The following is a 13,886-nucleotide window of genomic DNA, read 5'->3' on the forward strand; positions in this document are numbered from 1 at the left end:
TTCCCTGTAAATAGTAACTCTTAGCATTGTGAAGATTAGAGGCAAAAAGTATATGCTTCATGGTTTTGAACACTGATTTTTTTCTATGTAGATTAATAATAAAGACGAATTAAAAAAATAACACAAAGGTTACTAACTTAAAATGATTCGGAGGAAAAAATACTAAAAGGAAAGCAAGGTAGTGGATTATCACATTCTGAAGCATTCAGACTCTTACTGAGGGTTTGGGGCATCATCTGTAATTACTCTGCTTGAGAATATCAGTTTAAAGCAATGGTGGTGAATCTTTGGCACATATAGCAGAATATGCAGTATGGGAATCAACAGCCTGGAAAAGGAAATATAACCACTACACCTCTGGCTGCTACTGCTCTTGCTGTGATTCATGAGGAATGTTGTGCAGGCAGCCACAGAAGTGAAGGACAGAGAAAGTGGAAGGAAGATGGGAAGAAGGGAATTGTTATGGGCTGTTAAGAGCTAGCTCAGGCATTGGGGGAATGAGGGAGGAACTGACATGGGTCATTTAAAGGTTTGCCAAACTAAAGATTCAGTAAAGAATGGAAACATGCTAGTATTCATTACAATTTTATTTTTTTTTCTTTTAGGATAAAAATGACTTGAGGAGGGCTGAGTACATGCTTCAACAGGCAGATAAATTGGGCTGCAGACAGTTTGTAACTCCAGCTGATGTGGTTGCAGGCAACCCTAAACTCAATTTGGCTTTTGTTGCAAATCTCTTTAACACACATCCAGCCCTACACAAGCCTGACAATTCATCTTACGATCTCAATTTATTAGAAGGTACTCAACTTACTAAGCATACAGGAGACAAGAATAGTAGTGATTTCTATTTAAGTATTCCTTCTAGGTTGTGGTATAGGATCCCTGTGTGGTGGTCCCTGTGTTAACACCAGTGTATAGAGCTTTCTCACTAGCTTTCAATATAAGCCTTAGTAGAAGTCCCTGTTACTGTGAATATTGTTCACTTGTGTTACCCTAACCAAAGGATATTCCTGAATAACATTCTATCATTCATTTGCAGGAACAAAAACTGTCCTCTTACTCCCTTGCCAGTTTCCTGTGCTTCATTCCTTACTGTTTATATAAATATTTATATTTGATGCACAAATTCTAGCTTGCCCTAATTTGCAGTGCTATACTATGCAACTGTAGTAGTCTTTTAAAGTACTTCTCACATATTGTGTTTATATATATGGGTATGTATGTGTATTAGTTTGTTGGTTTTTAAAACAGGAAACAAAGAAACAAAAAGGCTCTGTATCAGCAACCTATATTAATCTATTACATCAGCAACCTATATAGATCCTAGTATATCAGCAGGTTTGGACTTTAACTGTACAGTTCAGATCCCTAATGCTAGAGATAAAGGGATAATTGGTAGCAATCTTTGGCTGTTACCCTTTCTGTGGACCAGCTAATCTAGGATAATGAAATGGCTCCTGCCAGTGTATTTCACAGTTGTTCACTGATCTCAAAGGAATGGTGAGAATCAGGGTTGCTGCGCTGGGGAGAATCATCAGCAATGTTCACACATTCCTCTGCACTGCCTACTCCTGCCTTCCTCTTACTGTTCCTATCAGATTTCCTTTCCATCTAGGTGAGTCCATCTTCCTTTGCTCCTCTTTTTTTCATAATTTGTCTGCTCTGCTGCATCCCTATGTCACAAATCTTGTATCCCTCAGACCACTCCTGTTTGAGGCTTCCTGCTCTTCTAGTTTCAGCTGGGTGCCAGCTGTGGTAGAGGTATCAGAGCACAGGAGGTAGTCTTCCCTTTTTGGCTGTGATATCCCTAGTCACTGCAGTCCCTGCTGTCCAGGACAAATGATTGAAGGAAAGGCCTGCTCTTCCTCTGCTGCAATTTTGTTAGAAATGTATGCTCTTGGAAATATATACAGGAGCTGTGTGGAGGTGGAATATGTTCAGTTCAGCTTCTCTGTTTGGAACATAAAGTTGCAAGTGTGACTTGAAATACTGAAAACTTGGTCAAAAAACTTGGGCAAAAACCAGCTGAATTACTTTCTGAACTTTTTAAAAATATTTAGATGAGATCAAAGTCTCAGCTACAACAGTTTGTAAAAAGTTACAATCGCCTGAATGCTAGATTACAATTTTGTACTGATAAATACTGGCCAAATTTAACTTAGTGTTTATAGTATATATTTTAGAGATGGAGAATCGTGCCAATGTTATCTGTTCAAAGGCAAGTAGACAACTCTCCTTTGCCCCCAAATAATAACTCCTGTGGTGACATGTAGATCTAAACCATCAAAATAGTAATTTCAGCCAAAAGACGATGTTGTTAATGGGGTTTTCTGTTAATTTGTTTTATTTTTTTCTATAAAATCCTGTGCTTTTACTGATGTTTTCTCAAGGTAGTGGTATAAAATATAAGACATTCATTTCTTTATAGTTTCATCATAGATTGTCTGTTGAAATCTGACTCATAATTTATAATGCTTTCCTATTTTGCTTCATGAAATGCAGATTTGACCCCTCCTAATGTAGGTACTGTATTTAGTACTTTTCTGTACTCCATAAAAGTATTTATACTGCAATTTTTCATCTTTTTTTTTTCCTTCTAGTGTTTTAATCACCTCTGTCCTTTTCTGGTTGATTTTTGCATTGTTCTTGTATTTTTCTGTCGCTTTAATATGCCATCATAAGTAAACGAGAAAGGAAAAAAAACCCAACAAAAAACCCTACAGGTCTAGCATGATGCATATAAAATGAGGGCAGGACTTGCAGTAAGTCAAATGCCATATAGTTCTTTCTGCGGGTTTAACCAGTAGGGGCTTTCCATGAACCAAGATGTAATGTTCTAGGTATGTGTGGGTGAGTAGAGCTTTCCAAAAGTCTTCATTTTCATTCCTAAATTCCATCTTTTCAGTGACTGTTCCACCCAAAGAGTATGATGTGGCTGTTCTCTTTGGCTTAAGACAATGAACACTGTGCATAAAATGGCACCTGCTGCGATAACAAGTCTGGTGATGTGCACTTGTATACAGAGAGCATATCCCTCAAGTATACTGACATAACAAAATGAACATTTGATATTGTGTGGGGATGGAGGGGAGTCCTGACCTCAGTCAGTGCATGACCTTTAACTGAGTGTTGCTGTTGCTCTGAGGAACCTTCTCACTTGTGGGGAAGGCAGCAGAGTTTGGAGTCTAAGTCACACAGAAAGCCGAGTTCTTGGGGAGAGGAAGAGGAAGGACTTCTGTCCACCCGTGTTTCCTCCAGTGTAGATGTCTTCTGCTGCTGGCAGCCTTCAAGGCTGTTACCATGAGAGGGTTAACTACTTCCACTCAGGCCAGCTGAACTTGGGGTGCAAATTGCATCTTGAGCTCTGTTGCCTTTCAGAGAGGATTGTAGGTATCTGGAGCCCTTTGGATTCTTGACCCCATCCCTATGGCTACTCCCCGCTCAGTTCCATAGTATAATATCTCAAAGAAAGAGATGGCAATAAATATAAAGGATACTACCAAATTTGCTCCTCTCTCTTTTGTGTAGCTCTGCCCCCTTTCTGCAGTTTTCCAATGATTTTGGCAATCTGCTGCACCACTCAGCAGAAGATATGCTCCTGATAGGATCACAAGGTATATTTTGAATAAAAGAGTAGAGAGAAAAAATTGGTCAATTCTCAGCCATCTGGAAAACTTACGAATGCTTATGTGTTGCATGATAAAGGGATTTGTTTAGAGTGGCATATTAAATATATTATACTGGGTTTAGATCCTGGATTCCTGCTATCCAAAAGGGTGCTGCTCAACTTGCATGTTCTTGCTCCTGCTTGGCTACTTTGGATTCTCTCAACGCTGTTAAGCATGCATTTTAAAATTCTTGGTCTGAGTGCAGTTGCTGAGTATCTGTTTTTGTAGCTACACTTTGTTTAGTAAGAGTTCATTAAATAATCTTGTTACTGTGTTTGCAATGGACAAGTGTTCCTAAAAGCACTTTGCCGTCAGTATTATAGGCATTGCAAACCAACTCGAAGCTCAGTAAGCCTAACAGCTTCAGAAAAGAAAAAAATCAAAAGGGACTTGCTTCAAAATACTGTAACATCTTAAGTTTATAAACTAAATTATATATCATGCTTGTATTTTGATTGTATCTCTTTTTATGGAAAAACACTGATATTTTTAATAACTTTGTCATAAAATGTGATTCTTTGTTGTCTTTTGAATTCTGTTATGGAAGGAAATACATGAAACAAAGCTGACTGCCTGAAGACCTTGCATAATAGTAGTTTTCTTTGTTTCAGCATATATTCATCAGTGACTGTTTGGTAATTTTTACAAGTAAATCTTTCAAACAAATACTAGTTTGAATTGTATATGAAAGACCTCAATTTAGAAAGACAATATATCAATAGAATGAGTGTCATCTATTTCATAATAATTGGAAAGAAAAGTAACTGGTAAGATGGCTGAAACTTTTTAAATAAAATTTATTCTGTTGGAAAATGTCAGTTACAGCTGAAATTTCTGAATTTAATTTTTTTATAAATATACTGAAGTCCAGAGCTTTTTGTATAAGAGGAGAAGAGACCTAGATTAAAATTGTAAGGTTATGACATAGGTCTATTTCATGGGAAAATAATATTTAAGAGGTTTTCTTTCTATTCTAATGAGAAATACATGTCTATACAGTAGCTTCATTTTGCAAAAACATTCATTGTTCTGTAGTCAACATAGAACTGCAGTACTAAATGAGACAGTTTTCACGCTACATAAACTTCATTAGACAAACTCAGTACCATTAGGCTAAGGAACAAATGAAAAAAAGCAAAGAAAAATCTGAGATTTTTATGTGTGTCAGTCCTGGGAAATCTGTTCTTTTGTTGTTTGGGGAGGTTTTCTCTCTCCTTAATGTCTTTTCTGTTTTCTTAACTGTGGATTATCAACCCAGGGGAACAAAGCAGTGAGGTTATTCCAAGCTCACATGTTCAGGCTAAATATGTTCTTAAATGCTCTTCTTTGATGTAAGAGAAAACAGCTTATGCAGCACTGATTCACATGCAATTGGCCACAGATGCATCGTTAAAATTTAGGTAATGTTGTATGTAGAAAATTAATGTTATTACTGCAAACTGTAACTTTATTGAGAAAGAGCCTTAGTCTAGGAACTCGTGATTACAATAGATAAAAGCAGTCTAAGTCAGGACAGTGAACAGAGGGGTTGGGGTTTTTCCCCTGCTGAATTTTCTGCATTTCTCATAAGCAGCATTGCTAGTTAAAACTGCAAGAATAACTAGCCCCCTTGGCAGTATAAATACCTTCAGAAATTTAACCAATACAATACTGCCTTGCTAAGTCTCCAGTGTTAAAAAACTAAAAATGTGAGATCTGTTGCTTTGGGGACGACCTTCACAAATGAATACTGGGAGCTTCTGTGTGGAGAGAAGTGGAACTGTAATTTCTGGAGTTTGATGCAATTGCAGTAAGTGTGTTAGTACTAACTTTTAATAAAAATATGCCATTTCAAACAGATTCAAGGATACTATTGAATGCAATGTCCACTGATTTTGGTTTTAGGAAATTATTATTAATCATCAGTATTTTCTCCATGATACATTAATTATCTAAAATATGACCAACAAACTGTCTATATTTTATCAAATTGTATTTACACAGAAAAATATAGTCTAATAGTACTCCCTGTAGTGCCTCTGGCCTTGTGCCCAGAACTGAGGGACTCTGAATTTGATAGGATTGTCTTGGCTTATTGGCCAGTAGAGACTACTGTTAGGAAAAGGATGAACTTATTGGGGGGGAGGGAGGGCATGAGAGTCATTTAAACATTGCTTATTAATGTGTTTTCTCCAATAATTTATATAGAATTATATTTGTCACTGTAGGAGAAAGTAATGAAGAAAGGACTTTCAGAAACTGGATGAATTCACTGGGTGTAAACCCATATGTTAATCACTTATACAGGTAAGGCTTTTTTTTTTTTTTTTTTCTTAAACAATACTTTCATTTCCCTTGGATGAGAGGGGAAGAAGGGAAGAAGAAAGGGAAGTTTGTATTTCTGCTGGATAGTCATTTCCAGGTTTCCACACAGTGTGATGGGAACTTCAAAACTGGTCTGTAGTTTTACAGCATTAAGCAGTATCTGACTCACATGTTCTACTCATGATCTAGAAATAGTAGAAAACCTAAAAAGTTTTCATGTGCTCCTGTCACTCACTTGTACTTTGATTTACATTTTCTAAGAAGTTGAGATAATTAGGTTTTATAATGTAAGATTTTTATTTTCTCTCATGACAGATGAAATGACTGCAAACCTACTAAAACAGTAATGTAATTCTAAACTGTAAGAGAGAATAGATGTCTACTGAGTAGACTGTAGGAATCTATGTAGTGTGATATTCCCTCAAAACAAAGGGTGTTTTAGCATGCTTTTTAGATGCTTCTGATCACTTTCAAATAGTGCCAGCAGTTAATTCAAATCCTATCAATAAAGGATGGGATGCAGGGAGCAACTGGGAACATCTGCTTGTATGTATGCTTGCTGTTAGGTTTCATTGTTTCTGTTTTCTGACCTCTGTAAAGTGATACCATCTGTAGACAGCTTAATGTGGAGAGTTTCATTTAAGAAGTAGCTGAAGAGGATTATCAGGAATGCAATTTATAATGGAAAAATAATACTTTTTCTAATACTCTTTTTTCACTAGATAAGCATATTGGTTTTGATTATTCTTTAGCATCTGTAGGTGCAGATAAAGCATGAGTATTTAACATTTTGGAAAGTCCTGAGGAAACTAAAACTAGATCAATAAAAGAAAACTCTTTAGCTAGATGTTTCATCTATGCCTACCCTATCAAAGCAATTGTTTAATTACAGTTGGTGAAGCCAGTGGCTGTGCTTACTTCACTGAGATATGTGGAAATAATGAAATTAAACATACAATTTAATGTAAATAATTGCAGAACTCAAGCAATAGGATAAAGGCCAGTTTCTCCATAGAACAACAAATTTTTATTTGTTTTTCAGCATCTTAATTACACTTCAAGAAGTCTCAAGTATTTAACATTTTCATTGTGAATATGAGCTTTTATACTTACAAACGTTGTTTTACTCTGGTTTAGTGACCTCTCTGATGCTTTAATAATCTTCCAATTGTATGATATGACTCGTGTGCCAGTTGACTGGAACCACATCAACAAACCTCCTTATCCATTACTTGGTGGTAATATGAAAAAGGTGGGTGGATACTCTGTTATACAATCCAGTTTCACTGTCTCCCATTGTGCTATTTGTAGTAATTTGGGTTGTCTAGATTTGTGTGCTACTGAGACAGTCCTGGCAAAACAAAAAGGGAAAAAAAAAAATCTTCCAGGTGTTATCCCAAGGAAAAAAATAGCAGTTATAGCATATATCACTTTAGTTTCTAAATGTCAACACATTTTGGTGAAATTTAATTTAGTGTCTAATTAGGGTATATAAGTAAAAGTTTCAGGCCTGACACTGCTGTTGTTGCCTGATGCTCTTATACTGTGAGGTGTTTCCTCACAGATCAGTTTTATATGCTGCCAGAATTTGTGCAAGACTTGCAGAATCCAAGCTTTCAGTTAGTTTTGTGATCATTATTAAGCTAGAATTGTAGAGGAAAAAAAATTTACTGTCTGTTTAAGAACAACACATTTCAATATTTTTCCAAATTCAGTTTTCATGTAAGTATATATTAATTTGTTGACTTCAGTGGAAGTGAACTTGGGTTTCTCCAGTGTGAAAAAAGATAATCATTGGAATCTTGCATACTTGCATTTATGGTAAAAACTGTGTTATTTTAATCACAGTGTAGAAAGGCTAGAAATATTTCTTTAGCTCCAAATGTCACCATAGGTGGCAGTAAGCCAAAGTAATTCAAAATACACATAGTTTATAGGTCTGTATTATAGAAATATTAAGGTGTTTTCATTATTTGCACACAAATTTTATGTTTAGATTGAGAATTGCAATTATGCAGTAGAACTCGGGAAGACAAAAGCCAAATTCTCACTGGTTGGTATTGCTGGACACGATCTAAATGAGGGTAATCCAACTCTGACTTTGGCTTTGGTATGGCAGCTGATGAGAAGGTAAGATAAGCACAGTATATGATAGATGTGTGTATATATATGTATCTGTGTACATGTGTATATGTGTGTCTCTCTGTATATCAAGGCAAATTAAAGCTAGTGTTCATTTCACCCAACAGGTATTTTACAGAGCCGTCTCTATATCCCTTGTCTCCAAGACAAACTTTTATACATTACTTTTGTAGTTTTACATACTGTGTAGTGATTGAAGCCACAATAGTGTGTATGTGTACACATCCATGTAGAGACAATTAAAACCTTATATACTAAAAACTGTGATTAAAATTATAAATCCTGCAGCAAGTAAAAAGACCACAACTTCTTTCATGTTGATTCCACGTATCTTTCTCTAAGTAGAGAGTAATCTAATGTGGTTTAACCCCAGCTGGCAACTAAACACCACACAGCTGCTCCCTCACCCCTTCCCACCCTGTTAGAATGGGGAAGAGAATGGGGGGGGGGGGGGGGGAGTAAAACTCATGCATTGGGATAAGAACAGTTTAATAATTGAACTAAAATTTAATAATTATTGTAATAAAAAGGAACATAAAAAAAAAAGGGAAATAACCCCCCCAAAAACCAAGTGATGCACAATGCAATTGCCTACCACTCGCTACCTGATGTCCAGCCGGTCCCCAAGCAGTGATCGGCACCTCCCAGCCAACTCCCCCCAGTTTATATACTGAGCATGACGTTATATGGTATGGAATATCACTTTGGCTGGTTTGGGTCAGCTGTCCTGGCTATGCTCCCTCCCAGCTTCTTGTATACCTGCTTGCTGGCAGAACATGGGAACTGAGAAGTCCTTAACTTAGGATAAGTGCTACTTAGCTACAACTAAAACATGAATGTGTTATCAACATTATTCTCACACTAAATCCAAAATACAGTGCTGTGCAGCTACTAGGAAGAAAATTAACTCTGCTGCAGCTGAAAGCAGGACATTTAAATATTTGTAAGATCAAAAAAGAAGTATAAATAGAAAGAGGTGACATATGCTTTAGAAGTTAAAACGGGAAGAAATTTTTAGGTCATCACAGCTATAGTAATGTAACTGTCATAAAATCAAAATCTGGCTAGTGCACTGAGTAGGGAAAAAGTATATTATAAATTAATTTCAATAAAGAGTGTTTTATTGCAAATATTTTCCACAAGTGAACTTTCTTATACCTACCCCAAAACACTCGATGCTTTTTTGTTTCTCAGACTGTTGTGACTCAGTTTTCAAGGTGACTTGGATGGTAGGGAGCCATTTAAGCTTATAAAGTAAAATTAATTGTGATGTGCTGACTAAAACAAATATATGTAGAAGATGTAACTGAATATTATGAGGTTTGGGATGTTATTCTTGCAACAACCAAAAAAGTGATTTAAAGTACTAAATAGTTTATAATGTATGAGTACCTTGTGAGGATGAGTACTTGGCATTGTCACTGTGCTGAAGTAATAATTTACTTTTGCTTGTAGCTTTGTACTGGTAGTAGAGTCGAGTTCTGCCACTCACTTTAACTCAGACTCTTATTTTCTTTATTAAAGGTATACTTTGAATGTACTATCAGACCTTGGAGAGGGGGAAAAAGTAAATGATGAAATTATTATTAAGTGGGTGAATCAGACACTTGCAAAAGCAAATAAAAAAACTTCAATTACAAGTTTCAAGGTAATCAAATTAATTTACTTTTCTTCTTTCCACATACAATCAGATCTGGGACTTTTAACCTGCTCTGTTAACAATTTGGCTTTAACAGTGGCTCTCCCATCAGCTAGCATAATTGTATAAGGAAATATTTCTGACATTCTGTGACTCTTCAAAAGTATTTTACAAGTCTATTAATAAGAAACAAAAAGAAATTGTAATTTCTGCTGTAAGATTCAAAACAAAACAAAAGAAACCCGACAACAACAAAAAGGCTGAACTTTCAAAGGGGCTTCTGTCTGAAGTTACCAATGTTTGGGCATGGCATGTCATATATCTTAAAAATTTTTGGATATAGTCACTCTCATGGTTGTACAAACACGAAGAACAATATTGGAAATACTCGGGGGGCAGGGAGGTGTTGGTGTGGAAATCGCCATTTTTAATAACAGCTGGTCAAAAGGATGTACTCGTGCGTGGCAGAGCCAGGAGAGGGAGCCCCAGTTAACCAGCGACATCTTTTGTCTTCATTGGCACTGCTGATGTGTAGCAGACCTGTACAAAACAGGAGCTTTTCCCATTCAGCAGATAGGAACAAATTGATAAAGGAGCTTTCCTCTCACATTTTTAAAGTGTTAAACACGAAGTCATATGTATGTCAGGTGTGTCATGCTGTGTGCATCTCATTCTTCAGAAACAATAGATTAATAATTGCACTTGCATGCAAAGACAACATTCTTATACAGGTTCATTGTATATGCTGAAACAGTTATGTCTGTGGTTCACAACAGGAACATCAGAACCTAGTAAGTTAAATATTTGAGGGTTCACTGTGTTATGAAATTGAATTAGTTAAGCATTAAGCAAAAGGTAATATGAAATATTTTTTTTTTTAAATAAATTTCATTTTTACTCTAGAAGGTGACTTAGATCTTCATCTTCTTAAAAAGGATTACTGCTTCTCTTATTTCTACATAATAATGGTGGTATAAATAAGTAGAAAGTACGAAGATAATCTGTCCCAACATCTTGCTTTTGGTATGCCTGTGATTTTGGGGGGGGCATAGGTTGTGTTTTTAAGGTAATTCCACTGATAGTAGACCAATAAAGATAAGGAGATACTGATGTAAAGTGACATTAGTCAGTGTACCTTTTTTCCTACTGATTTTTTACAATATTCACATATATACTGTCTTTCACAATTTTAATTTATGTCTGTATTTTGGGGTTACTGCAGCAAGCAGATGGTGTAGCAGAGAAAGCAGAGGTCCCTGATATTTATTGTGGACTATGATAGCAAAGTTCCATTTGCCAAATTGCCATTAGTTCAAGCAATAAAAATGACAAAGGTGTGGGATTTGGCTTACAGTCTTGGGGAGATACTCCATGCATTCAGTGTCTTCAAGCAGATTTGTATTACTATTTTTAAATGTATAATTAATGTGGTGGCTCTGTGGGACTTCACTGAATTTGAAATTATAGTTCTGGCCTGGTGGCAAAGGCAGCCGTGTCACATGGCTTATGTGCTGAGCCCCTGCAGGAGCAGAGCCAGCCTCACGGGCACTGTCTGCTGACTGATGGTTTGACCTCATCAGCTGTTCATCTGCCCTAACAGTTGGGAAGAAATAACAGCAGCGATAGCACTTGCTGTTTTAAGAATAGAATAAAACACATGTCCATGTATCAAATACAAACCACAGACTGCTCACACTAGCTCAGAATACCCTCTGAGTTGAAAAATGATAAAAAGTGTGAGCCATAAACTAACTGCAGAAAATAGTTCTGTTACAAGAAAAGGAGAAAAATAAAAGTACTTGGGGAATTTAAATACCTTTTTGTTGTCCTGAAGTCTGGTCCTTGGACTTCTTTCAAAGTTCCCTGCCTTCCTTAGGGAAGGGGGGGAGTTTCTTTCATTAAATAAATTTAAACCATTTGTGTAATAGTAGTTTCGACACTGAGTGTGAACCTTATTTTGATTGTGGAAAAGAACATTAGACCTCATAAAGGGGAGGAAAAACCTTCACGCAGTTAAGTAACAAAACACGCTGCAATCTTTCAGTAGGTATGTAAGATGTGCTGTAGGGGTTTTTGCACTGTGAAGATGGAGTAATCAAAGCAAATTTCTTATGCTAATCTTTTGAGTCTTTTCTTTTAGGACAGATCAATTAGCACTAGTTTACCTGTCCTAGATTTAATAGATGCCATTGCACCAAAAGCAGTTCGTCCAGAAATGGTCAAGAGAGAAGATCTTTCTTACCAAGACAAACTGAATAACGCTAAGTAAGTTTTTAATACATGCTTTGTATTTTCCTAAAGTGCAGGAAATGCATGAATTCATGGTGTAATGAATGATTTACTGATTTGTTAACAGAGAGGGATTACACTAATATTAGTTGATTGGTTTCCAATGGAATATATCATAAATTCTAATATTCTAGAGCTATTTTTCTACTGTATTTAAAATACGGACTCACATTCATGGCTGATATGACCTACCACCACTGCACTGTGATTGGCTTATTAATAACCTGTCATAACCTGTACTGGTTTTGACAAAAATACATGCTTTGATAACCGGTAGCAAAACATCTGCCAATACAATTGCTAATACATGCTTTCTTCACAACAGTGTCCATTTTCTCGTAAAGTCTAAGTACTGACTTAACAGGCATATCCTGCTATTAAAATCTTGTTGCTGTGAATCTTGGCACACTAGTAGATGCAAGGAAAATAACAAAATTTATTTTCTCTTGTTTTCCAAGGTATGCCATTTCAGTTGCTCGAAAAATCGGTGCTCGTATATACGCTCTCCCAGATGATCTGGTTGAAGTGAAGCCAAAAATGGTGATGACAGTGTTTGCATGTTTGATGGGAAGAGGACTGAACAAAATAAAATAATCAAGCTGTAATATATTTTTCTGCCATGTTAAGCATGATGAATGCCTCGTGGTTTACAGAGTTCTGAAGCTTAGTGTAAAATGAGAAAATTCATATGCACAAATATACTCATGTTTTAATAATGTGTTTATATTAGTTAAAGTTTTATTTCATTTCATAACACAACGATTATTTATGGGTAATATTGTTTTCAGAGTATGTTCATTACTAAATTAACATCACAGATTTACTGCTTAAAGAACCACCACACTATACTTTTCAAGCTTCACTTGTATTAGTTTCCGTAGCATTGTAAGAATCTGCATCATTTTACATATGTTATTTCAGGACTTACTGTGAAGCATTGTTTGATTTTTGTGGGTGTTACGTACATGTAGTCATACAAGTTTCAAGGTGCATTCCAATCCTATTATATTACTCTTAACTGCACAGAGGTTATCATCCTTGCCTTACTCTTTGAGAGCTTAACTCCTGTTGAAGCCCGTGAGAGTCTTGTCATTGACTTCAGTGAGAGCAAGTGAAGGCCTATGACAATGTCTGGAAACTAATGAATATTGATAAAGTTGATGAAAGGTTTTTGTGGGAATAATCTTTAAATATATGTAGTAGTTTTGTTCTGTTACTGAGCAGGAACTATTACGGTGTGTGTCTTAAAAACAGCAAATAGTAATCAGAAATGTAATCATGTCATTATTAGGTCTTCATACATGTTAGCTTTTGCAGTTGGACTAAACATGTGATTTTTTTTTTAATTTTTCATAAAATATTGTATAAGAAAACAATAAAGAGCTGGCTAGTCCAGTTTGGGTTTTCACATAATGTATTGCATTTCCTTACAGATTATTGCTTTGATTTTCCTAAAGTGTATATCATGTGTGCAGAGGCTTTGTCTAGAAAGACTGGTGTATTGTCTGGATGAGATGAAGTCCATAATTATTTTCTTACTAATTTTAAAGTATTTGTACTCCTTTCTCTGCAGCTGTAAATTTTCACTAAACATGCTGGAGCTGGACATTTAATAAAGTTGTTACCAGAAGCCAAACAGTAAGAAAGAAAGAAAACTAAATAAAAATGAAAGATTTTTTTTTTTTTAAAAGTACGAAGCTGCTACTTTCTCTCTAAGCTCCTGAAAACAGTCCAAAGTGTGGCATGAGTGAGCAGTTGGACTAAGCTTTACATCTTCAGTATCTTGCATATTAACAGACAGAAGATGCATCCATTTAGATTCTATTATATAAGGGAATACT

General features: G+C 35.9%; 1 protein-coding gene across 4 annotated transcripts in view; it reads left to right on the plus strand.

Annotated features, from left to right (window-relative positions):
- PLS1 (plastin 1) overlaps positions 1–13,733 on the plus strand; it is a 50,270-nt gene extending 36,537 nt beyond the window's left edge. For 3 of the 4 annotated variants that reach the window (XM_049802847.1, XM_049802848.1, XM_049802846.1), the window contains exons 10-17: positions 606–801; positions 2,506–2,526; positions 5,879–5,957; positions 7,113–7,227; positions 7,972–8,105; positions 9,642–9,765; positions 11,897–12,021; positions 12,504–13,733. In XM_049802847.1, the coding sequence (XP_049658804.1) occupies positions 606–801; positions 2,506–2,526; positions 5,879–5,957; positions 7,113–7,227; positions 7,972–8,105; positions 9,642–9,765; positions 11,897–12,021; positions 12,504–12,639 (930 nt within the window). In that variant the 3' untranslated portion in view covers positions 12,640–13,733. The remainder of the gene's footprint in view (positions 1–605; positions 802–2,505; positions 2,527–5,878; positions 5,958–7,112; positions 7,228–7,971; positions 8,106–9,641; positions 9,766–11,896; positions 12,022–12,503) is intronic. The other variant, XM_049802849.1, reaches the window with a different exon arrangement.
- The last annotated feature ends 153 nt before the right edge of the window (positions 13,734–13,886 follow it).

Source organism: Accipiter gentilis, chromosome 6 (genome assembly GCF_929443795.1).
Source record: "Accipiter gentilis chromosome 6, bAccGen1.1, whole genome shotgun sequence".
NCBI classification, from domain to species: Eukaryota; Metazoa; Chordata; class Aves; order Accipitriformes; family Accipitridae; genus Astur; species Astur gentilis.